Source organism: Plodia interpunctella, chromosome 26, assembly GCF_027563975.2.
Source record: "Plodia interpunctella isolate USDA-ARS_2022_Savannah chromosome 26, ilPloInte3.2, whole genome shotgun sequence".
NCBI classification, from domain to species: domain Eukaryota; kingdom Metazoa; phylum Arthropoda; class Insecta; order Lepidoptera; family Pyralidae; genus Plodia; species Plodia interpunctella.
Genome location: NC_071319.1, coordinates 2,917,110 through 2,944,864, shown reverse-complemented (window position 1 = coordinate 2,944,864; position 27,755 = coordinate 2,917,110). Strand labels below are relative to the sequence as shown.

Here is a 27,755-nt window from a genome sequence, read left to right as displayed (position 1 = left end):
CAAATAACTCGAGGGAAAAGTGCCTAATTGCCGATTCTTAGAAGCGAGTGCTTGATTAAATCCTTATCTTATTGAATTAACAAATTCAATACGGGGATTTTCCTACTTTCAGCAAAGGTTTCATAAAAATTTAGGTCCAAATACAAATAAATATACATTTTTAGAGGCTTCATAGTCGTATTCCTCTTGGCTGAGGGTCGTGATCGTTTCGTGGAATTAAACACATACGACTTGGCGCTATTAATCGAGTGGTTTACATAGAAAGCAATGGCTTTCTCCATTTCACACATAACCAGTGTGCAGGTTTCCTCACGATGTTTTCCTTCACCAGAAGCATGTGGTGGTCGATGAAAACTACTACATATGAGTCAGATTGGTATACAAACTCATGTGGCACGAGTAGGATTCGAACCTGCGACCTTGCAGTCCACAGGCGGGCGTCTTAACCGTTACACCACCACCGCTTCCATGTTTTAGATACTAAGCAGATTCAAATAATTTATGGTACTTGTAAATCGCTACATCACGATATAATAAAACAAAGTCGATTTTCGGAATCTGTCTGGCCCTATATATGCTTAGATCTTTTAAACCATGCAACGGATTTTGATCGAGTTTTCACTGATGTTTGGGTGGTTCTCAGAGCGTTTCGACCGCTGCCGTCGTATTGTCATTATAATCTTTCAAATTTTAACAAAAAAAGAATTACTTAGTTATTTTCTGTTTGAATTTAAAATAATTAATCTGTATTGTGGTAATGTCAATTTTATTTAACGACGTGATGTTGCCCGGGGCTTCGCTCCCATGAGATTCTGAGATAAAATATAGCGTATAGCAATCTTGGATTATGTATCATGATGGTGAAAGAATTTTCGAAATTGGTTTGATAATTTCGGAGATTACCCGCCTCAAACATGCAAACTCACAAACCCTTACCTCTTTATAATACGTAGATTGATTAGACAATTTATTTCAGAGGATTTATACCACAATATGTTACATACATTTATATCAGTTATAGTTTGTATAAACCCTATTACTATCCCTAGGACCCCATTACTAAGACTCCACTGTGTGTTCGTCTGTCATCATGTTGTATCTCATGAACCGTGATAGTTGAAAAGTTGCAATTTTCATAGATTACGTATTTATGTTGCCGAAATAAAGCACTGAAAAACATAATAACATAAATATTTAAGGCGGTCTCCCCATACAATGAACGTGATTTTATTTTGCCGTGATTTTATAGAAAATGGTACTGAACCCTACGTGCGTGAGTCCGACTCGCCCTTGGCTGTATTTATTAAAAGAATTTGTTTATAAAATAATCCCGGTCGTTTACTGTGAAACCCGGACTTGAATAAAACATGTAAAGCACGAAATATTTTAAAGCAAGTATAACATTTTTACTGTTGCTTGAAATAAAATAAAGAATACAAAGAAAAAGAACGCTTCTTTACTGCCCTTCGGAATTAATTGAAAACCTCGATCAACATTTCAAAAGGCTACTTAAAATCAATCGCTATATTTCCCTTAGTAATTTTCCCAAATATCGCTGAGTCCTTTAAATTAAATCTATTCAAATTTTGCGGATCGTTCCGCTATGCAAATCAAATTAAATTTTAAATTGTAATTAACATGTAACCTCCCGTCGAGATGCAAGAATAGACATACCCTTCGCAGGCGCAATATAAATATAAACACAAGGGAAACCCTCCCCAACTAATTAGTTCTAACCTAATTAGCTTGCCCTTCTTCAACTTACGACCTTTGAGGACGTCGTCCATATAACACTTCAACACGCCCGCATAGAATAAAAAAACTTGTCCTTATATATCCACACGTCTTCCCCAATTAAAAAGCCAAAAATATATCTATGGTCATTTAAAAATTTGGAACTCACCTTGGGATTGGCGCGCGGATTTTGCGATACTCGAATTCGGAATTCAAAATTCACGTCGGTAATGTTGGGCGCGTTCGAAATTCGCTTTTCGATACTAGTGATGAGGAGTTAAAATGGACGTGCGTTCAACGCGACGTCCCGAGTCACTATGGAAGGCGGTTGCGCGGCAAAGGGGTGCCCTGTTTGTTCGTTGCCACTAAAGGTTACTTCGTAAATGTAATTTCATAAAATGATTAATGTTTTTTCAGGTGTAAGTAGTCGGAACATCCTTGGAACGGATAAATGAAAATTCTTGGCTTTGGGCAATTTATCCCTGGCCGTATTTTATGTGTGCCCGGGAAAGTCAGAAAAAATTTCGTCCCTCAGTACGAATGAATAATGTTACACGTTTTTTGCCTGTAAATCGGTCTGTAGTGAGAGAAAGTTGTATAAGTGGGTCAACATCGGGTCCGAACAGTTATACGTGTTATTCCAAAGTTTGAAAATGAACGAATGAGTGATTGGTTCTTGTCGAATGAATTATCCGTTGAGTTGGTTCTTAAAAATAAAAGTTTTGAATTGAGTTTCGGTATTCAAATACATCGAATTAAATTTTGTTCTGTTGGCGTCGTTTATATCGAGTCTTTGAAATTTTAAATATATTAAAAAAAACTGGCTACCTTTTACAAGCTTTTATTTAACTAACAATGTATGTACCTATGAGGGACCGCGTTCGCATTGCTCAGGTGCGCTGTGTCGTCCTTCGTCATATTGACATCCTTCGACGCAAAACGCAGAAGAACTTAGAAATTGTATGAAGTTTCGACGTACGTCAACGCATGTCAGTGTCAAAAACCTATAAACAACAAGGCACGACGGAGCTACAACGTCGTCGTCGCAACCGAGCACGACTGAACAATGTGAACACGCGTTTATTATTTATTTTTAGCAACAGTCACAGGTATCAAAATGGACCTTAATGAAAATAAAACAGGCTCGCTCCGTGATTGATCACCAACGGGCCGAAGCCGAAATTGTTTTAGCGGAGTACATTATCTGTGAAAGCCGGTGTATCGTCAATTAGGATTTATTAATGACTGGCCATTACGGATCTGTACAACACCATAGGTTAGGTTAGAGTCATGCCCCATTGTTCAGTCGTACTCCGATGCGATGACGCATGTTGTAGCTCCGTTGTTTTCTATAGATTTTGACGAATCTCCATACAATTTCTATGTTTTCCGTCGACGGATGTCAAACGTGACGGAGAACGACGGAACGCAAGTGAGCAATGGGGCATTACCACACAACATGTGTCTGTAAATAGTAAGAAAATATTTTTTTTACGAACTATATTTTGCCATTGCTTGCAACATCAAATCGAATGGTCAACATTGTTACACTACTACTAAAAATACCAAAAATCATCAAAATAAGTTACGTAGTTTTAAATAGTTTTAAAGATCTAAGTATTCACAGGGCCAGACAGCGGGAAGCGATTTGTTTTATACTATGCAGTAGATGATAAGGAACGATAGCACAAGAAATCACATAAAATTCACCCCAACCATTGATAATAGTTCTAGACTATAAGAAAATGGCTTGACCTGAGGTGATTCAGTCGAGTCATAAAAACCGGTTTAATCTGGTAATTACTGCTACAAACATTATGTTATCTGGGTTATATACTGCCGAAAGGGGCTAAGCGAAAAGCGCATTGCTTATCAACAACTTTATCAAGTTCTACTGAAAATCCCTCTTTCAAATACAACATTTTTAATTCAACTTAGGACGATTAACATCACTTAATAACGTCATAAAATTTACTAAAATAAATTCCTCAAATTGTTTTAAGAAGTTTGTTGGAATAAAACAAGCTGATATCAGAAATATAGCAAACTTCTATATTTAATGAAATAAAATACAGAGCCGTTCCATTCGGTTTGGCTAAACGAAAAACAAGAGAGAAAAATGGCAGTGATGCCAACACTTCGAAATATAAAAAATGTTACCATTGTACAAAAAACTACTGAGTTGACATTTATAAAGAAAATTACATTAATTTGTATGTTCATGTACTGAACAAAGTTAATGAACTAGAAAACGCATTAAAATAATGTCTTTTGAAATTCTCCCTATTTTTAGGCCTCCTTATTTTAATGTACAGCAGATAAAGGTAACTTTGTTTCGTGCGTATTGCCGAACCTTTTAAGATATGACCATTTGTGTCGCATATTTTTTTGATTTCAAGTCATGAAATTTAGTAAGAAGCATTGTATTATAGGTTTAATTTTGTACTCTACTAGCTATATATCTACTCAATACTCAATATTTTTATTGCATACCATAAAGTTGACACGGTGTTATAAATTATATAAAAAAGTACATATTTATGGACCCTGGCGGGCACAGCTACATGCATAGATAAGAGGAGGTCGCGCTCAAAATAAATGTTTATAAGTAATTTTTATAGACATTATTAACGTAGTATTACCGCCTTATTAATAAACATCTAATTCCCTGATTAGGCTTGGAGTAGTATATGTGGTATACTTGCTCGCACGTATTTGTACATCACAGCCACATGACTGATGCTCCAACGTCTATGCGTCGCGCCATCTCGTAAACAACTGAGCGTTTGCTCGCAGCGCTATGACTTATATCACAGTAGTGGAGGGGAAGTGAATATAGGCATACACCACATCATATCTTTGTTTTGTCCCTCTCTCTCTTTTCAGCATTTGACATTGAAAGAACGAGATAATACAAAGAATAACTATTCCGAGGCTAATCAGAGAATAACGTTTTTATTAATAAGGGGGTTAGAGTTCAATTTTAGACGGATAAGGTAAGAGTGACCTGTTTTCATTTCGGGAAGGATATAAACCTTGTTTGTAATCCTGTACGACTGTTGTCAATAAAAAAATAAATGTCATTCTCTTTAAAATTTCCTAACCCTAATCTACAATGAGACTGAATATCTGATACAGCCTATAACCTAACACTACTAGTATTTTACATATACCATTCATTTATCTATTCTATTACCATACATCTATTATTAAATTAATTTCTAACCATCGTACAAGCTCCGCAATATATATTATATAAGATCTCCTTTCTCAATACTCTCGTTAGTACTTTAGTCTTACTCCAGGCAGGGAGAGGCTGGTGTGCTGAGATAGAGGCTCTGCTTAGTTCAGGCACCAGTCTCTCACAATCTTTTTTTTATTGAAACCTATATCTAGATTATAATGGTATAATTTAGATATGTTACATTGTGCATAGGTTTCAATAAATGAAGATTGTGAGAGACTTAACATGGGTTAAGATTGTAGATAAAATAAAGAATTTTTGATTTGATTTGAAAAAATAATAAAAATGTAGTCTTGTTGCTGAAATACACTATGCTTATATATGTTTAAATATGTGGTTTTATTACCAATTATATTACATTCTCTTATAAATCTACATATTTAGATGTGTACATAATGTATATAACAAATAATCCGATGAAGGAAAACGTGTCGTGAAGAAACCAGCACTCTAGTTGATGATTAATCAGCTAGTGCGTGAAATGGGGAAGGCATTCGATACTATTTAGGTAGTCGTTGCATATGTTACATTCCACATAATGGCCACGATCCTAAGCCATAAGGAGAAATACGCCTATAAGAATAACAAAGAAGTAATTTTACGGAATCCTCTGTTCGCGAGTACAACTCACACTTGATCGATATTTAGACATGCGGCGAGTTACTAAGTTATAAAAAATCTTCGTAAAGGAGTTTCGTATTTGGTTTTCTATACAATCTATATAATCCCAGCTCCACACTGTCGCCGAACTCTCGTCTCGGATACATGCCGACGTGAATGCGTGAACATTGCGTAGTTAGTATGAGTGCTTTTATTCAAGTATTTTTATTATAAATCCAAGTATGGCAAACTCTTTGACAAGAGTTTAGGGGCCGGTATGAAGTTTTAGACGCAATAATACGTGCCTATCCAACCAGACAGCCACAGGAATAGTAACAGATGACGATACGAATAGAAAAATGTTTAACGGAACATTAACTGGCAATAAACAGACGTCTTGGAAAATATATATAGGCTAGCAAGGGAAACAGACTTCAGTCTTCGGAGCTGTGACGGCGTGAAGCCCTGAGTCAGTGTAAGAAATAAATCGTGAAATATTGAAGATTCGGCTGTGATGTCCCAACCCGCCGCCTGTGTTAACCCTCCTTGGGAATGCTATTGTTTTCTATCACCTGCCAAGACGATGCATCGGGATAATATAGAGTGGCACACAGCTATGAGGCGGGCCTCATTGCTACGTTGCGCTCCGTCGTTGACGGATCAACCATTGTATAGACGGAGTAGCAATTGTATAAAGTTTTCACGGACTTCAACGCTCAATGTCAAAAGCTATAGAAAAGAACGGAGCATGAGTCATGGCTCATATTTCCCGCTTTCGCTTATGTTTAAACCATCTAGCACTATCCATTACAACGCACCTGCCAAACTACGCCCGTCTTTATGTCGCACTAACGGCTAAAAGACCGTCTTTCCGCGAAATAAATATATAGTGTCTATTGCGAAAAACGCCTAGTCGCCTTATAAAATAAAAGTTCGGTTATATAGAATTAAAAGAAAATAAAATTTTAGAAACGAGATTTTTACCGGACGGATTTTTGTAGGCTTGTACCAATAGTTTGATTATACGTTAAGGCGTATAATTTATTATGGATTAACCCGAGTGAAGCCAGGTTGAGGCGCTAGTAAATATAATATTTCTCTGACATCAGTTTATTGACCTTATAATTAGACATTTTTCATAATACGAAAAAATACGTTTGAGTATGAAAAGCGCTACAGCTCGTAGACTCGTAGCGCTACGTGCTACAACAATTCGTAGCTCCGTAGCCACTCCGTAGCACTGTCGTAGAGGTCAGGTGGAGTGAGAAAATATAATCTATTTAGGTAGTTGGGACAATAATGCTTGCAATATATTGGTACAATATTTTATTTTATTTTACCAATAAGTAAATCTTTTCTTTTTTAAATTGTCGAAAAATGTATTTTCAAAGAACGTTATTAAATGTTTGGAAAAGTGATTTATTCAAAAGATTAATATTTTTCTCATTTTTTCTAATGTTATTTCCCATAAAACAAATCCCAGAGCAGCAGCTAGTTCTTTTTAAATTTATCAAGGACGCCATCTATACTTCGATGCATTGACCATTATGAAAACTTTTCACAATTGCTTTTTCACAGTAACTAATTAGTGTAATTAAAACATAATAGGTGGCGTTGTAATTAGTTTTGTTTAATTATTATGATTATCCGCTAGATGTCACTGTAAATAAAATAATACCGAAGTATTTTTCACGACAATTTCCGTCACTAGATGGCGTTGAAAATGGCTTACCTGAAATGTGATTATTGGCATCATTTTGGGCGTTATTTTTCTCATTATTTTCCGCTTCTTTCGTTTCTTTAGACTGATTTTTCTCGTCTTTAGTAGTTTTGGCCTCGGAGCTAGTGTTACAACCCATTTTACTTCCCTTTATTACACACTAATGCTTGTATTAGTGTCCAAAGAACAATATTTCAGCCTTTGGGTTGCGTTTATTGTGCACTATAACATAGTTGATGGTGTGTGCTCGTCTTTTTTATCTGAAACAAGAAAATTATGCATCAATAATAACCTGACTGACGTCAACTCTTTGGGAACGCTGTTGTTGTCTCTAAGCTGTTGAGGCTTTTTATCGTCATCTTCGCCACCACGACATCCTCGAAAGGATATGTAATAGTACTATTTTAGGGCGGTTACCATACCTGCACCTCTGTGCAACTATGCAATGAATTTGTGCGGATTGCTTTACACTGTGCTGGCGTGGAACAGTTCGCCAAATTTTGGCGGATTCGGTATACATTGCTGGTTTTTCATTGCGGTAAATAATAGCTCTCATACAAACTACGCAATGTTCGTGCATTCGCCGTGTGGCCGGCATAAAATCAATACATATAACCGATTCATCTAAAACACAACCATACTATCCCTTCAATAGCGGCCTAATGAATATAATTACGACCAAGGGTTGGACATAGACTAATTGCAACATTCACAACTAACAATATAGACACATTATTACACATTATTTTTAAACTACGACAGAAAAAGAGGGTTATTATATGTTTGACCGCTAAGTGTGTCTATCTGAGTACGTGGCACCGTAGCTCATCAATGGGTGACAGTGTGGAGACAGCATTTTTAACCTATTGTCCTCTACCAAGGCTCTTACGGCTTTTCTTCTCATCTGTTGATGTGTTCTCTACGAGCTATCAGGTCCTTAGGGATAATTTAGAAATTCAGTAGGGTTTGAAGGGTTGAAAATGGCTGTTACAAACTTTTCAAGGTATATAGATATAAAGATTTATTATCACTAAACTTCTGTGTTTTATTTCAGCTGTTCTTAATTTATTTAATGAATAAAGTTAATGAACTTGCTGTACCGCGATTTACTTTGAGAAACTCTCATCCTTGCTCGGGTCCTGGTTTTATTCTCGGCTATGAAGCCCCGAAGCCCGGAGTTAGCGTTAAAAAAATAAAATTTGGTATTTACAACCGGGCGCTTGCCTGACGCCTGACATCAACATCTTTTGATAATGCTATTGTTACCTATCGGTGGTCAAGGCTTTTCCTTTTGGCGCCTTATACGTATTGTACGGGAGGATATGGAGTGATCCTATTTTAAAACAAGAACAGTTGTGTAGCGTTTTCAGTTTTGCCATTGATACGAAAAGAAGATGAGCGGGATACCTTATTTTATAATCCTTACTATATTGTATTTTTGTTTGTAATGAATAAACTCAAAATCTACTGGGCCGATTTTGACGAAATTTGGCACAGAAATAAACGAAACCTTCAGGAGTGATATAGGCTACTTTTCTGGTTCCACCCGAGCGAAGCCGGAGGCCGCTAGTGATTTATCAAGGAGATTCTCATAAGCAGATTACGTTAGGTTTGGTCGATAATGTTACAGCAACTAGGCTGCGGTCTTGTTGTCAGAGGAGTTGTTTTGACAACACGATTTTCTATGTGACACGATTGATATTTATGTACAGATTCTGTTAAGTATTGTTTAATATGTGCCAGATTTCAAGGAAATATGCTACCTTGTTGTACCCCCTCTAAATTCCATAGAAAAATAAATAAATAAATAATAAATAAATATCGAATCACACAGATAGAACTAGCCCCAAAGTAAATTCGAGACTTGTGTTATGGGATACTAACTCAACGATATTATATATTTTATAGTAAATAGTCGTTTTGACGTCTATCGACAGAAAACGCAGAATAACGCAATAATTGTATGCAGTTTCGATACGCGTCAACACATGACAGTGTCGGAGCACAACGGAATCTCAACGTGCTAAGTCGACGCAACGGTAATACGAAGCTCTTAGTGGGATTCTTAGACAGTGGCGCCCTCTAGTTTTAACTATTACGTAGATATCCTCTTGTTCTCTACCGCTATAAATAAGGCCGCGGCCTTATGAATCACGATTATCGGGAAGGTGAAATGTTTCTTTAATCAGATATTATATCAGGCTAGAGACAACATCTTTAGATTCATTGTAAGTGAATTATTGTATTATTTATGAGTCAGTATAGATCTTTAAACCTTACTGTAGAATACTGCAGTGTTTATTTCTTCCATCTCTTTCTTTATGTTACAAAACTAGCGACCTGTCCCGGCAGTTCGTTCCGGCAAAACCATAAGAAATTCTTTCTTAACAATTTACATATAAGATTTGCACGAACGGATTTTTGTACCGCAGTTTTTGAGTTTATCGTGTTCATGCAGACAGACATACGCGTTAGGGGGACTTCTTTCATTATCTGAGCACTAAGTACATAAAAATTCAAGTTTATAGCTTCTATGGTTTAGGTTGGGCGTTGATGAATCAGTCACCCTTGATCCTTTATATGTAAACTAGATGTTGCGATGTGATATGTTATTTTGAGATAAAATATAGCCTATAGCAATCTTGGATAAGGGATTTCTAATGGACCTTTCTAATGGTGAAAGAATTTTTGAAAATGGCTCGGTAGTGTCGGAGATTACCCGCCTCAAACATACCTACAAACTCACAAAGTCACAAATTCTAACCTCTTTATAATAATACTAAATGTTGCCCGGGGCTTCGCTTCCGCGGGAATTTTGAGATAAACTATAGCCTATAGCAATTTTGGATAACGTACCATTCTAATGATCAAAGATTTTTTGAAGTCAGTTCGGTAGTTTCGGAGATCAAAGTATCCAACATACAAACTCACAAACGCTTACCTCTTTATAATAATAGTATAGATAGATTTGATAAGCATATGCGATTATACTAGGTTTAATTCCTTTCACAACACTAATATTGTTTCTGTATAACAATGGAAAATTCATAATACGTTGCAAAAAGAAGTAAAGAACTACCTAATCTAGAAGTAAGTACCTACTAACTATTGCCGTAAATAGTTAAATTACTACATGAAAAGCAACGATCTACTATTCAATTTAACTGAGAGCTTGTGACTAATAAGTTACACGACTACAAATATGTCTGCCAATTTTGTTTTGGCAAAGATTTTGTGTCTAGTCTAGGTTATTGACCTGAAGCTGCGTTTACACAAAATATAGGAAAATCTGCTCATTATAAAGGTATGAATAATAAAAAAAAATTGGTTGCACTCCGGGAGTGCCGGCAGAAGTGAAAACTTGAATAAGAACGTTGTGCATTTTTGACGTCTTACGAATTTTCGATCGTGTCACGTGTCCTGACGCGAGTCTAACATTTTTTTACCCATCACAAAATGTACATAACGTCGCTAAAGAAGTTTTCACATCAAAAATCCGTGTATCTTTACGATAGATACTATATTCACCTGTGGTTATGCGTAACAAATTAAAGTAGCTGTACAAACAGTAGCTCCTAATTAATTTTCAGGCTTTCAACAGTGTTAAATTAAAGTAAGTGCAGAAGAGAGATATTCCAATTTCATCTGTAAACTCAAGAATTTATTTACAAATGAGACCTAAACATGTTTTCACGTCATAATGTAAGTTAAATAACATTTCTCAAAACTATATAAACAACTAACATTTCAGAACTATCATCGCTGAGAAGAAACGCCGGAAGAACTATCAAATGTAATTTATTTATGGATAATTAGGAACATACATTTCTTACGTTTAATTTTCCTGGACATTTCTAATAATCAGATGAACATCGAATGTTCGATACATCTTTCATCTGATTATTGAAGATTCCCATTAAGATGTAACATTGTGAATTGAAATATTTGAAGAAAAGACTGCGTTGAAATTTGTTACGCCGCTTCTTTACCTACGTATAATTGACGTGAAAAAAAATATTTTTGACGTCAATAAGTGACGTAATTATATCATTACAAGCTGCGCCCCAGGACTTTGCTCCTATGGGAATTTCAGGATAAAAAGTACCCTATGTGTTATTCCAGCTTATATACTACCCTTGTACCAAATTTCATAACAATCGGTCCAGTAGATTTTGCGTGAAAGAGTAACATACATACACACATCCTCATATACTTTCGCATTTATAATAGCAGGAAGTAGGGTATAAAGTTAAATAAAGACTTGATAATTTTGATATTGATGATCGTGCGAATTGGAAAAGAAAAAGTAGGAAAAGTTCTCTGGACACTTAATGGTTGAGGAAAAACTTGAGTTTACATGTAAAAATGCGAGTAAACACTTATATAAAACTGATATCTATCTGTCAGTATTTTATGTTATGCCAACGATAATCCCACAGGATGGTGTTATTGGTAATAAACATTTAATTACATTGTTTCATTTTAACCAACTATCCTCAAATTAATGAGTATTTGCAATTTCATGCCATTTTCATTAAAACGAATGAATGTTCCAAAATTAGGTCAAAGTAACTACACAATCGACCTGTATCCGTGTTGTTAGTAACATCATTCAACTCCGTTTCTTCTTACAAGTCTTATTATGTACACAATCGAAACAAATGTCTTTTTATGATTTTACAGAAATACAAATGAAAATAGACCTAATAAGTTACTTATGTGATTAATAAATCCTTTAGAATGTACAGGTTTGACCTAATATTTGATTTATTTTCAACATAATTGTACAACAAGTATTATGAAAATAATTTATATGTTAGTAATAATTTACTCACAAGAATATAATAATATATATCTTTATTGCCATAAAAATAATACATGTTACGATCCAAATACGTTAAAAAGGATATATGTATATCTAAACTAACGAATAAATAGAACATGAAAATCTATACAGTACCTATTTACAAAGATTCCCACACTAGGCTAAGCCTTAATAATAAGAAGCCAAAACCATAAGCTAAATATGAATCGAACCCAGGACCACCTAAGACCAATCGAGCGTTGTGTCTACACAACCTAATTCGTATTTCTACCTCAATAAAATTACAACCTCAACTGAATGTAAATCGTTTATCGATACTAATTATGAAAATTGCGGGTCGCCATTTTAGCAAAACCGAGAATTATCAATTAGGCGAAGTCGTCGCGTGCGAGATGACAGTAAGCTGCGCCCACTAGTGGGCTAAATTGGGACATTTTGTTAATGCCCATTCAGACCAGTCCCACATATCCACTGGTAGCTAAGCGACAAGCTGCAAGCTCTGAATAGAAGACTGAAACACGTGCGTTTTTCTTTGTGGTTTTTTTATGTATAACCTATTAGCAGGCGGCATACGACCCATCTGATGGTAATGACCACTTACCAGGACCAGGCTACGCAACCTACACACGTCTACAACACCAGGGGTGTCACACGCGCGTTGCCGACTGTGTGACCTAGGGTCTTTGTCACAGTACCCTGTAATCACACGCCTCTCTCACCCTTCGAACCGGTTGTGTTCCGGTTGCAATGCAAGTTCTGCTGTTTGGCTGATATAGATGAGAGTGAGGTACCCATGCAGAAGACTTTTGTAACAAGATTGTTATATATAAGCTAAATTTACTAGAAATATTGTATCAATTTGGCTTACCTATAGTGTTGTAATATCCTAACTAATATTACAAATGCCAGTTTGTTAGTTACCTCTTCACGCTTTATCTGCTCAACCAATCTTCTTGAAATCCTGCATACATATAGTTTGAATTACGGAGAAGAACATAGGGTACCTTTCAACACGGAATAATTACAGTTCCCGTGGGAAAACCACGCGGGCGAAGCCGCGGGCAACAGCTAATATATAAAACGCAATGGAAAATATGCAAAATGAAGAACCGTGATAATTCAGATAAGACAGAGAGTTAAAAGAAGAAAAAATATGGGACTTTTTGAAAAAGACCGTTTTGAGCGCTTGCCTTCTGCGCCCGTTTCATGAATATATTTTGGAGATTTACGTCGGCGCCTTTTGTGGTGACAAATAAATAATTTCTATTGCCGCGGGGCGCTGGAAAATGTGATTTCCTAGCTGTTCAATGCATAATATATTGTAACTATCTTTTGCCCGCAGCTTCGCCCGCGTTAATTACATGCGTCCGCTCGTAACTTATATTAGTCAATATCTCTGGTTTTAAGCAACGTATCAGGATGAAACCTATACCAGATTTTAAGTTAGACCATATTCTATACAACTATGAAAATCGCATCTATTTCCATTAAGCAGTCTTGGCTTTGGACGATCAAACAATTTTCAAGATAAAAAGCTGAAAATTGGTAAACATACTCTTTGTAGTAAATTAAAAATAAAATTCAAGATTTTTTCGAAAGTACCCTCAGTTATGGGACAAATAGAAGCACATTTTTTTTAATTTTCCTCTGACAAACACATATGTATACGTTCGTTCGCGCCTCACGCAAAAACTACTTTATGATAGGATCATTGTATTACAGAAAACTATAATACTTTCTACTATTACTCTATATCTAGTGTGGCTTAATCTGTTAAAAATATATTTTTCTTTTGCCAAGAAATAAAATAAATTGATAAAAACAAGATGGTGGCGCTAGTGTGCCGATAATAGCGACTTAAAGACTACAATGGACGTTGAAAATCATATTTAGTTCAATCCTCCCCTCATGTATCATACTATGTAGTATATAACACACGACACACATAACCATAACACACCGACACCTAAACACCCACTACGTACATAATTATCGTCCCATGAACTATCGCTAAATTGGGGTTAATTCATAACCTCCAAATGTGTGTTCATTTGAGTCGTATGACGCGCAAATAATATTACATTGCTTGAATGATAAATTGTACAGTCAACAGCACATCAAACTATGTAAAATATTCGTTTCTACACAGGACGTACAGTGGTCGATGGTAAGAGCTGTCATAATTGGTTATTCGACTGGATAAAAAATAAAATGCATTAAGATATTTAAATAATCAATCACCATAATTAAATGTCACTTTGATTGGTCAGTTTTATTGATTACATGATTTACTATTTTTTCGTTCTCATTAAAGTATATTAAAAATGATTTTTGACTACACAACTTATGACGTCGCAATACATTACTGTCATTCAAGCTTCATATAAATGGCTTCGCTGGGCTCAAAACATAAATGAGCAATACACTTAAACCTTCCTCAAGAATCAAATCATCTATTGGAAAATAAAAATCCGTGCAAAAGTTTTGTAGTTTATCGCATATAGACAAACTTATGTAAGAATACTCGGGATAAAATTATCTATGACACAAAAAAAAAACTAAACGAAAATCGGTTCATCCGTTTGGGAGCTACGATGACATAGACAGATACACAGACAAACGCGTTAAACTTATAACAGCCCTCTTTTTGCGTCGGGGGTTAAAAGATCGCATGACTAAACCTAGGCCACTCCTATATTACTAAGCTATTACTCATTGTGGAAAAACAAGTTTTTCTTATTTCATTTGCAAACTATATTATGTCACTGGAATACATTTGATGCTTAATTTATACAATTTTATATATTTTCTTCATAGTCATATTCCTCATGGCTGAGGGTCGTGGTCATTACGTGGAGTTAAACACACATAACAACTTTCTTGGCATTAGTAATGGAGCGGTTTGCCATTGCCTTCTCCATTTTATATCTAGAGTACACGTATATTTAAATAAACATCTCTCTCTCATTTCTTATTTGGAGTTGATAATACAAATTGTCTTAAGTCCAAAAAAGAAAATTAACTACGCATTTTGTACTAAAAAAACGAAATGAAAGAAGTCTTGGCTCATGCGGAAAATTTAAATTTAGTTTGAAAGACGCATTCATAATACCATTATATAATATGTTCTGGTATTGGTGTGTAAACAAATAAAAATAAATGTGTGTATAGTAATACACACACACTTGAGCTAAACAACGTAATTTCAAGGTCGGCGATAATATTATAGAGATATGTTTTTAGTATGACGGATTCACAAAAAGCAAGTAAAACAAAAATTCGAAATTTAGGATTTAATCGTATTAGTTTTTATCCTAATCCTAAATCCTAACTAATATCATAAACGCGAAAGTAAGTTTGTTTGTTTGTTTAGGTATTTTTTGTTACGTCTTCACGCTCAATCTACTCAAACTTCTTAAATCTTGTTTAAAATTTGCATGCGTGTAGTTTAAAGTGGTGGTGGAGAAAGAAGTTAGAAGTGGTGGTGGTGTAATGGTTAAGACCCCCGCCTGTGGATCGAAAGGTCCCAGGTTCGAATCCTACTCGTGCGACATGAGTTTGTATACCAATCTGACTCATGTCTATGGTGTTTTCATCGAGTACCACTTGCTTCCGGTGAAGGAAAACATCGTGAGGAAATCTGCACACTGGTTGAATTATTAACTTGAGTGTGAAATGGAGAAGGCAATGACAAACCACTCCATTAATAATGCCAAGTAAGTTGTTGTGTGTGTTTCATTCCACGTAATGACCACGATCCTCAGCCATGTCGAATACTATGAAGAGAGATCGTTGAGTTAGTATCTCATAACGCTAGTCTCGAACTTACTTTGGGCCTAACTCAATCTGTGTGATTTGTCCTAATATAATTATATTTATTTATTTATCCTTTATGTAATTTTGAAGGAGATTTCCGTAATCGTTATGCTAACTCCACATTGTCGTCGAATAGTTCGCCAAACTTTGGCGGATTCGGTATACATTGCTGGTTTCTTATAGCGGTAAATAAAAGCTCTCAAACTAACTGCGCAATGTTCATGCATTCGCGTCGGCATGTGTAGTTAGGCGACAGTGTCACTACCTTTTACAAGGCTTGAAACATCGCACAAAGTATCTACATTAAATGTAGTAATGTTTGTTACAGATGTATAAGTAAATCAAATATAATCAAATTCTTTTATTTTATGAGCATAGTAGTAAAACAGCTTTTTGGGCACTTTGCCGCGGACAACTCGCTAAATGAACTATATAATTTGAAATATATGTATATATTTGATTTAATTTATTTTTAAGTTTGGAATAATGTAAAAAAGCAGGTTGGCATGTTTGTGAAAATGCTGGCTGTATCCCGCCACTAGGCATACAAAATTGAATTACAAAAAATCAGGAATCTTGTTTATAGTCGTATTCATTACTAGATGTTAGATACACCTCAAACATTTTGTATGTTTGAGGTGTATGTATGTTTGCTCAAAAACTCACAAACGCTTACCTCTTTATAATAATAGTATAGATATACAGTGATTCTTACTTATTTTTTTTCGAGGTGGACAAGGTATAATACCGGTTCCACACTGTTGGCCAAAATTTGGCGGATTCTATATACATTGCTGGTTTTTCATTGCGCCAAATAAAAGCACTCATACTAACTACGCAATGTTCACACATTCGACAGTGTGGAGCTGGCGTAGTACCTGTCACGTATGCACAATAAAACATGGCGGCAAGGCACGTTTAGCGTTATACCGACATCTCCCTAGGGATACAGGAGACGAATATGTATACCTACCTATACCTGTGTTACGTGTACGGGAAGGATCACACCATGACGAAACTCAATAACTTTTAGTAAGAGAGTGCTAGCACGTGTTTCTGCGTGTGAGTAAACGACATTTGGAATACGAACACCGCCTCTGTCGTACGAAAAAGGAACTTGTTTCCTTATAAATGTTGACGTGCTCGAAAATGTTATCCTTGCACCTCTCTGAATCTTTTTTGATTAGTTAAACAAAAGAAGAGGCATTTATCAGTGGATAAGGTTAATTTTTTTCTTAATTTTTAGAACCCTATACTACTAACTATATGTATCTTTAAGAAGTCTTTGTAATAGATTAAAAAACGAAACGGATTAGTTAGAACGTTTCGTTTTTTAAACTTTTATATTTTTCCGTACTAATATTAAATACGCGTATTTACGTTGTTACTTAATTCGACAGGGTTAATTTTATTCTTAATTATTTACGTTAATTAAGAATAAAATTAACCCTGTCACGTTTTCACGGGTAGGTAATCCCATAGATTTAAAAGTAAAGATGATCCGCTATGCAATAGGGATTACCTTTAAAAAAAAAAGAAACTCCCTAAACGAAGACAGACCGTACACAAGCCACGTAAAGCAGTATTTTCCAAAGACAATAGAGGAATGGCCACGTTTGTGCCTGACATGTGTAGGATACGTCCGGTTCTAGATAGCTACTGTGTAACGCCAGCTACAGTGTCGGTAAACAGCTTGCCAATCTTTGGCAGAGTCGGTATACATTGCTGATTTTTCATTACGGTAAATAATAGCTCTCATACTAACTACGCAATGTTTATTCATTCGCGTCGGCATGTGTTCGACGACAGCGTGGAGCTGGCATAAAACGGCACACGCATGTCACAAAGCTTGTTTAATGAAAAAAAAAATCGGGTTGCACTCCGGGAGTGCCGGCAGAAGTGAAAACTTGAATATTAACGTTGTGCATTTTTGACATCTTACGAATTTTCGATCAGGGTCCTGATGCGAGTTTAACATTTTTTACCCATCACAGTGCACAACGCCGCTAAAGAAGTTTTCACTTCAACAAGCATAATCGTTATGCCGGCTTTTAAGAGTGTTTATTTACCTATGCCTATGTTTGAACGGGGGTCTTTAACTACATGCATACCGAAATCCATCAAAATTGGTCAATTGTGAAAGTGGAACAGATAGACAGACAGTCACACTTTCGCATTTATATTATTAGTATGAATGTTTTTCGCGCCATTTTCAGCCTTCATTTAAAAATGGAGTATGGTAGAACATGTTTACGACACGATCGTAAAACGAGACCCAAACTCGGCAATTTTTCAATGTTTGCTTATTTTTCCTTTGGGGTGCTACAAAATCGACACATTCGTTTTTGCAATATATTTTTTACTAACTGTTGCCGCCAGCTCCGCCCCCGTTAGTCTATGTTTTACCTTATAACTATTATCTACTTATAAATTTTACAAGCTTTTAGTTATTTAATAGCCGCACACTAGCGCTACCATCACACCACCATTTATTTCAGTTCTGAGCGTAAAATAAAATTACCTTAACACATAATCCACGATAACTGATAAATTTTACTACACTGTTTCATAGTTTTTTATACATTGTATTATAATCGTAATTAAATTGTATTTATGGTCACAGTTAACTAAACAGATTTTGGTGGCCACCGATTTGAATTTAGTCAACTTCAACAGCATTACGTAATAAAATAATAAATAAAATAAATATATTAGGACAAATCACACAGATTGAGCTAGCCCCAAAGTAAGTTCGAGACTTGTGTTATGTGATACTAACTAAACGATACTATATTTTATAACAAATACATATATAGATAAACATCCAAGACCCGACTGGGGATCGAACCCGGGACCTCTCGATTCAGTGGCAAGAACCTTACCACTGCGCCACCGAGGTCGTCAAATGGAACACTATAAAACTTTCTACGAAAATTATTTTTCTAGAAAAGCATAATCTATTAAAATATTATTTTATTTTTCGCTAAGAAATAATGAAATAAAAAAATAATAAAATTAATTATCTATGGCATTTTTTTTATTTATCGTCAAGAAATAAAAGAAATCGATAAAAATGTGACAGTGGTGCTGGTGTGCGGGTATATAGCGACTTAAGGGCTACATTTCCTGACAAAGTTGCTAAACTTCATTTGCGTTAGGGTGATGCGTACTCGTGTACAAACATTATGTTTTCAGATTAACCCAACGCCATTACTGGAAATGGGTATTTAAGGTGTGATGATAATTTTGAGGTTATGTTTTGTTTGAAAGTATTTATTATGAAAATATGTTTAAAAGATTGTCATATTACAATATGTCACGTTCGCAAAATGACGTCGTTAAACCAGTGTGTTGCACCAGTCAACGTTGACATTAACTTTAACTAGCGTAGAACTAGGCAAACTATGCCATTTTATATGAAAATATCGGAGCCGCGCAACTCATTCTTAGTCACTTTCTCATGTCAAAATGCCATTTGACGTTATGCAAATGCGATCAAATTTTTCACGATGACATTTTATTTTAAGTGCCGTCCTGCCGCCTGCGTCTACAAGATACATTTCTTTGCGGAAAACAAATCGACATAAAAAATGACTAATGATATCCTTGTTTACATTTACTGACTAACATAATGTCAATACCATGGTGGCTATAGATACCTTCACATCAGCGTGGCTTGCACAAGCTTTAGCGAGTCTATTGCCATCGACAAAACGAATATAGTTCTCATAACATCGCCTCACGGAATTAGTAAGTACTTCGTACAACAGTACTTACTAATTCCATGCATCGCCTTAACAGGCAGCGCCTTAACCGTATGTAAAAGGAACTATTAAATTTCCATATTGTTGTTTTCGATACGATTGACATTATTCGATTACATAATATGCAAAAGTACAATCAAAAACTTTAGACAAAAGCATTATAATTGCTTTTATATACAAATTAAATTAAAAATCTAAGAACCCCCGACTTTGAAGTTGCTGACATCACATCATCCGCTAGAAAAGAGCTAACAATATTCAAACAATCCAACATAAATTTTCCAACATTGCTAAAAACACTTTCGATTTAATTCTCTTTCAAATAACAAAAAGGTTCACCCATTTGGCTGCTACGGTGTCACGGACAGACATACAGACAGATACAGACACCCTCCGTCTGTAGATGAAGATTAACAAAAAATATAATGACGACAAGATTACGTACAGACAGACATACATCAGTGCAGATGAAAGTACAGAAAACATAATTAAATGTATGATATTTCAGCTTTTATTAATATTTTCCATTTCTCCATTAGAGCTCCGCTCAAAAAGTTCGCATTCGATACAAAATTAACTGCTTTGAAAATAAAATTCGGTTTTTTAATAAACGGATACTCGTTGATTCGGCGGGAAATTAAATCGAGAATCAACTCCCATAATCCTGGGGGGATTGTGTTTTAATCGAATCAAAATGGTTGGTCTTTCTATATTTAAACGTGTGTTTGTTTAGGCGGGAAAAGTTTGGGCGAGTGTTTGTTGTTAAATATTTAAGTTTAACTTCAATATTTCAATTTACAATTTTGTTTTGCATTCAAAGCATATCATAGACAAAAACAAATCAAAAGCCATTGGAAAAATAAAATCTTACCTAACAATTGTTACATTGTAAAAACATTCAGATACTTATGGTACGTAGCCTGGCCCTAGCAGAAGAGGCAAATTCAAGAAATGTTGGCTTGATGTCGTCAAGGATGATATATGACCTTGTGAAGTGAAGACGCAAAAGTAGGAGAGCGGGCCCTGGGCTTCGACACTCAACGGCTGAGCAAGTAACCGGGAACACGCTCTAATGATAGAGAGAGATTTAGGGTGAGTTGAACAAGTCAACTTTGACGATGGCTTTAACCTGCAGCTACACGATTGTGTCTCTAATATCCGTAGTACGAGCCAAAGTCGCTCCCGGCCACATTGTTTTTCCACAACCACTGTGGGCTGCCAGTGACACAATACTAGACTCACAAAGCTACAAGTACATTACTGTTTTATTCAATACTCCACATTTCGAGACGTAGTTCCCTGAATATGAATGGACTTGTTCGACATTGTTATTTTTACCAGACCGTAAAGAGTTTTGTATCATTGTTTATCGTTGTGGTTATGATATTGAACATAAAGAAAAATATACTTACATCTATATAGTAGTGGCCCGTCCCGGCCTCGCTCGTCCAAATCGTCAATTTTCTTTCGAAGTAACATAATATTAATTTCTCGACATTTTAAGAATTTAACAATCGAAAACCTTTTCAACCGGTTAATTCCTTAAAACTTAGAAAAAATAAATTTTAATCAACGTGAACTTTGTTTCGACTGCATCGCTATGAAAGTAGGTTATTAAATAGAGACTACCTACTATTCGCTCCGTTGTTAGGATTCTGAGATTGGGTTCCAATGGTCTGCATATTTTATTATATCATCTTACCTAATTTCCTAAACTAAAAACGCTGGAAGAAAGCGCTATACGATGCAATATTTTGTAGGTATGTGCTCCACACTGTCGCCGAACTCAGAAACACGCCGACACGCGAATGCGTGAACATTGCGTAGATTTAGTATGAGTGTTTTTATTTACCGCAATAAAAACCAGCAATGTATACCAAATGAAAGTTTGTCAAACTTTCTGTTGACGACATTATGAAGCCGGAATTAGGCTAGCTGCTATATTGTGTCCTTCAAAGTTCAACACAAACTAGCGATTCCAGCGAGTTGAAGAATACGTTTATATATTATCCGTGTTATTTCCAACAAATCCACTGAGTTGTCAAGACAACCCGCTTATAACGCGCGCATTTCATACAATCATAATAGAACATATAGGATATCCTACCACATTTCCTAAACGGCACACAGACATATTCAGCAATGTGTTGCACGCTTATGTCTGCAATATAGATAGTACAGAAGTTCCTTTTTCACTCTTCAATAACTTAATTTAATATTAGGTATACTTTAATGAGTTAATTTATTTTAATAACAAAATAGATTTTTTTTCATTTTTTCCATCTCTGTCTTTCCTCTGACATTGACTTCTGCTTTATCACTTACAAGCTTTTGCCTGCGGTTCCGTCTACGTAAATTTAACACGGAAACAGTTTTCCGCGATTATTTGTACTGTGTCCTTTCTCCATACTCTTAACTACATCTTTGCAAAATTTCAAGAATACTGGTTCAGTAAAGGTAACATACAAACTTATTTTCGCATTTATAATATTGATCAGGATGACGTCTATCAAAGTCCCTTCTTGGCTTTCCTTTCTATAATAAATAATTTGCTTTTTCAAGTCTTTATTATTCGTTTTTAAAAGTACTGTCGACATAAAAACTGTTGAAGACTGAGCACATAGTGTCTAAAATAGTTTTCATAGTAGGTATATTATCAGCTTAGTATTCCTCTATTCATATACTCAATATGACCATACACACGGTCAAAATATTGTCTGTATCACAAGTTTCACCTCTGTAGTATGTGCCCTTCAGAATGGATTTGTGAAAATCGTTCCATTTTCTACTTTGAAATGATTGAATGAACCCCATGTAAACAAGGGAAGATTTTGGCAAATATTCGTTGATTTTACGATTTTGGTTTTTCGCGCTTCTATTATAGTAATATCTGTTGTAATATCTGTTGAAGTGATTCTGCAAAAGATAATGGGCTTGCGTGAGGAAATACGCAATATTTGACATTACAGAACTAACCTACATAAAATGTTACCGTAATATAATAAGACTCCATTTTTAGTTTCCCGTACCTTCCAACATAATCGACGGATCTGAATGTGATAGGTATAGCATAGAGAATAAATGTGGCCGTTCAAATCAAAAGGGACCTTATGGCGGCTGGCACTTAGGCCTATATTGCCGTTGTTTGAATACAAAACAATGGAAATAGTTGCGTTAGTGCCGAGTGCCATAAGGTCCTTTTTGATTTGGACGGCCACAAATAATAATCATAAAATACGTTTATTTTTACTGAACATATTGAGATAGATTATGTTTTTGTATAGCACAGAGGTTACTCATTGTCTTAAAAAATACTAGATTTTATTTTCAAGTAACAATAACAATAGTGGTTTCCGTGCGGACGAAGTCACAGGCAAACTGTAGCTACTCAGTAATACCAATTCTATAAATAACAAGTTTTTGCGTTCGTTTTGAGCGTCCGCTCATAACATATTACTATGAATATCTTCGGTTCTAAGCAACTTATCGCGATGAAACCCACACCAGATTTTAAGTTAGATTATCCTCTATACAACTGGCATTTTTGCTTTTATTAGTCCCAAAAATACTCCATAATTATTATTTTTTAAATCCCCTGTGTAACAGATATAGCCCACTAACAGTATAGTTATATCATAATAAAGTTATTGAAAGCCGAAAAAAAATTACTAAATATAGCCAATAACTTCAATATACGCTATGGCGTATATTGAAGTTATTGGCTCTACGAGGTATGCCTCGTAAATAAACTTCAATCTTACCGAAGATTTCCAATCACAAACTTTGGCTCACAAGACTTTAGCGAGTGTTAATGAAGATATTATAACCTTTTCCGTTCACGAGCTTTTCAACTCAAAGCTCGGGGATTATTATGAAAGTTCATAACGATTAGCGTTATTTACTCATAAAGTAGGTTAAGAAAATATATATATTTTGCTAGAGAAAAACATTGTTTTTCTACTATTCATGCAGGAGAATTTTAAAGAAAATGTTCACGAAAGGTAGCCTAAGTCCTTCTACGTACTTCTAATTATAAGTCACAGAATTAAACACATTGTACTTTTTTATATCTGTGCTATAAATATGTCTTTCAAAAACATTGATTAACTTATTTAGCTATCACATTTTGACTATTACTAAAGGGAGAAATAACTTAAAACATCGTGCCATCTTGTTTTGCACACAGTACCAAAGCGTGGACGTGACGTCATTGACTCATGTGGCCGAATGGTACAAGCTAGCTAAGCAAGAAATAATCTTTTGGAACAAAACTATCAACAAACACAGACACATTAAAATCACATTAAATAAGACTTCAACATCGGGATATGCCGATCGATTGACCTCACAACAAACTCAATAAGGAAACCGCTATTGTCTAATTCATTTACTTGGCAATTGTAATAAGTTTTAAAAACAATTTATGTCAAGGAAAACCGTTGGAAAATCGTGAGAAAATCTGCAGGCACAAAGGTTGTGTGAAGGACGAGCTGCGATGAAGCGCAGACATTTACAGAGGATATATATATAAGAGACTAAACTAGTTATTCTGAAACGAACTCATGTATATCCTTCAAGCGTGATCTACATAAACGTGTCCTTCGATCTTCTGTAAGATAAAGCTTCCTTGTTGCTCAAAGAAGTAATTTGGGGCGTGTTAACGAATTTATTATCGATTTGAATAGATGCTAGATTAAGGTCCCCCGAGTAATGAACTAATATCACTTAAACATCAAATCTAGTTAGAAATAGAAGAGTGCGTGTCAAGAATCTAGCATGAAAGAGATTCTGGCCCCTCAAGCCAATACTCCTTTTCACAATATTTCTCAATAACAGACAAGAGAAAAGCTCCTCACGTATGGATGCCAAACACGGGCGCTGATTCAAAAACATGAGAGAGGAATGGAAAGAAGCTTGATCAAGTTGAAATACCGCAAACGTGCAGAACAAATAAAATATGTAGGTAACTAAAGTAGAAGACGTTTTTTTTAAATATAATACGTTTAAATGGCATTGGACTGGACACACGACTAGAGAAAGCAGTGAGAAATGGACGAAAATAATAATTTAACGAAAATTAAGAAAAATACTTGGACAAGGAAAACTGAGGATAGAAAAGAATGGAAATAGCTGGAAGTGATCTATGTATTACTGAACACGCTAAACACTAAGCTAGGAAATCAGTTGTAATTGTTAAAGATATAATACTTTTGTTTCACCAATAAAGGCTTTATTATTATTATAAGTACAATGTTAAGAATAAAGCCTCGGTGGCGCAGTGGTAAAGTTCTTGCCTCTGAACCGAGAGGTCTCGGGTTCGATCCCCAGTCGGGCCATGATGGAAAAAGAACTTTTTCTGATTTGGCCCGGGTCTTGGATGTTTATCTATATATGTAGCTATATGTTATAAAATATAGTATCGTTGTATGTTAGTATCCCATAACACAAGTCTAGAACTTACTTTGGGGCTAGCTCAATCTGTGTGGTTTGACCTAATATATTTATTTATTTAAAGATTTAGTTTTTAGTAGTCATTGATTAACCATAACTTGGCTCTACAGTTACCTCCTCTGTACTAGGGACGTACAATGTTAAATGACCTTAAACTAGCCTGTTGAAAATGGGACTTTCTGGATATAATTATATACTCCTATCTAAAAGTAGCGGTGGTGGTCCAGTAGTTAAGACCGTTCGACAGTGATCCAAAGTTCCCGGGTTCGAATCCTACTCGCGCCACATTAGTTTGTATACCAATCTGACTCATTTAAAAACGTCGTGAGGAAACTGTATGCGACTACCTGCCGCTAGATGTCGGTAGGTCGTAGAAGTCATGTCAGATGCTTTTTATGCGACATTAATAAAATCTGACACCAGTGTTAGCAATAAAATTACAGAAGTAAATTGAGATTAAGTTCTGTGAATGACACACTCGAAAGGAAAATCATACATAAAAAAACAAAACTGACGGGGAATAATTGAGGGCGTCGCTACTGTTCAATAAATTTGGCAAGAAAATTACTTTCCAAAATGGTTCCATTTTTTGTCAACGGGTCAAGTATCTTTGTAATTATTAAATCAAACTCATTCCGAAATAGATACCAATAACGTCTCTGACATTTTTAATTATATTGTAATTAATACACACTAGGATCATTATTGCCAACATGTCTATATAAAAATATTCTGACAGCATCATTCACACTTTTCACTATGTGTTATATAAGCTTAAATAGGAACATTTAATTTAGTCATAGTTTTATCGAACAAAGAAAGAATCATCAATATACACAACCGATGAGAATAATGAGTATATATTGTATTTATGTACACAATATAACAGTGTAAATATAAATCTTACAAATAGAAAACGAAGCACAAAGGTAATACTTATTTATGTAGAAATTTTTCCCAATAAACTCACGAAAAAATTTCATTTGTTAGATAAATTAAAAAACACCCGACTTTCAATATTTATTTCGCCACAACTTTTGAACGGCTGAACCGATTTTGATCAAACATATCCAAGTACCACCATAATAAAAAATTTCTATCAAATAAAACAACCGCATCCAAATCGGTTCACCCGTGGGTCACTACAGTGCCACTGTACACAGACGGACACACTTAGCGGTCAAACTTATAACACCCCTCTTTTTGCGTCAGGGGTTAATAAGAGGCATTGGCGTGTACTAAAAAGAGATAGATACTATATTTTCGTCAATTGACGTTAAAATAGGACTCATTATGTTATAGAATGTTGGTGAATTTTACCAAGAAAGTAATGACTATCTGTCTCCTTAGATGTTCTTTATGCCTTTATGACGTGTACTAGGAACAAGCCGGAAATACTAACTATTTTCACGGAAATGGAACTAAGTGCTAGAGGTCATTACATTTTCCGATTTTCTCCTTTAGGTACCATTTGATCATACATTAACAGTTTTAAATATAACAAAGGTCTAAAATCCTTCTGATAAACATTAAAATTCTCAATTTAAAATCATATTATACTTACATAGTATAAAAAAGCAAATCCTCACACAGTACACTCACACACAAAAAACAATTGAAATTCGCAAAACTCTTTTCACAAACACAAAATATTATTTTGAAAATGGAACGCGCGGCAATCGTACAGATACGCAGGACGCGAGCGCTTACTTCGAAGCTTCGATTTGTACTGAGCTCAAATCGCGTGCCCTTAGAGATATATGATACGATCCAGACAACCCCCTACCTTGGTCCTTTTATTATAATGACATTTTCTGTACACCTTCCCTTATCTATAAGTATTTGCGAAGTCCTAAAGGTATCCCGAGTATTGTATAGATAATATGTTAGTTGTTGGTACAGTTGCGTACATTTTAGAATGATGGCTTTAAAAAAAAGTTATTCTAAATTTAAATGTGTTCGAGTTTTGCAGCCTTTGGCTTTGTCTGTAAAGATGTAAGAGATAGAGACATATTATTTACATATACAGTAAGTAGTATCTGTAACATGTTTTAGTTTCAAATGTGTGTGTTTCAATTTTCCACTTTGATTGCAATCCAGTAGTATGTGTATAGTATCTATATTAATGTACTTACTTACAGCTGTATTCCTTGTGGGTGAGAGTCTTGGTTATTGGAATGAAACACACACATCGACTGTCGTGGCAATTATTAATGAAGTACCATTGCCGTCTCATTATTTTTATTAATTGATACACAAGATCATAAATATCAACTTGAGTGTAGGTTTCGTCACGATATTTTCCTTCATCGCAAGCAAGTTATCGTGAATGAAAAATACATGAGTCAGATTGGTATACAAACTCACGTGGCATGAGAAGGATTCGAACCTGGGACCTTTCCGTTCACAATCTTAACCATTGGACCACCCACCGCTTCATTTATATTTTCAACTGGCTCATTATTGTTGGCAATATCTCGGGTTCTAAGCAACGTATAGGGATGAAACCTATACTAGATTTTAAATTAGATCATTTGCTATACAACTGTGAAAACCGCATCAAATTTCCATACAGAACAAACATACAGACGGACAGACAAA

The 27,755-nt window shown here is 35.3% G+C and overlaps 1 protein-coding gene across 1 annotated transcript in view; it reads right to left on the bottom strand.

The window, feature by feature from the left end:
• Positions 1-26,885, bottom strand: part of igl (igloo) — a 100,449-nt gene extending 73,564 nt beyond the window's left edge. Inside the window, exons 1-2 of the mRNA XM_053764910.1 lie at positions 26,719-26,885; positions 7,311-7,558 (exon numbers count right to left, since the gene is read on the bottom strand). Coding sequence (XP_053620885.1) covers positions 7,311-7,437 — 127 coding nt within the window. The 5' untranslated portion in view covers positions 7,438-7,558; positions 26,719-26,885. The remainder of the gene's footprint in view (positions 1-7,310; positions 7,559-26,718) is intronic.
• Positions 26,886-27,755: the final 870 nt, after the last annotated feature.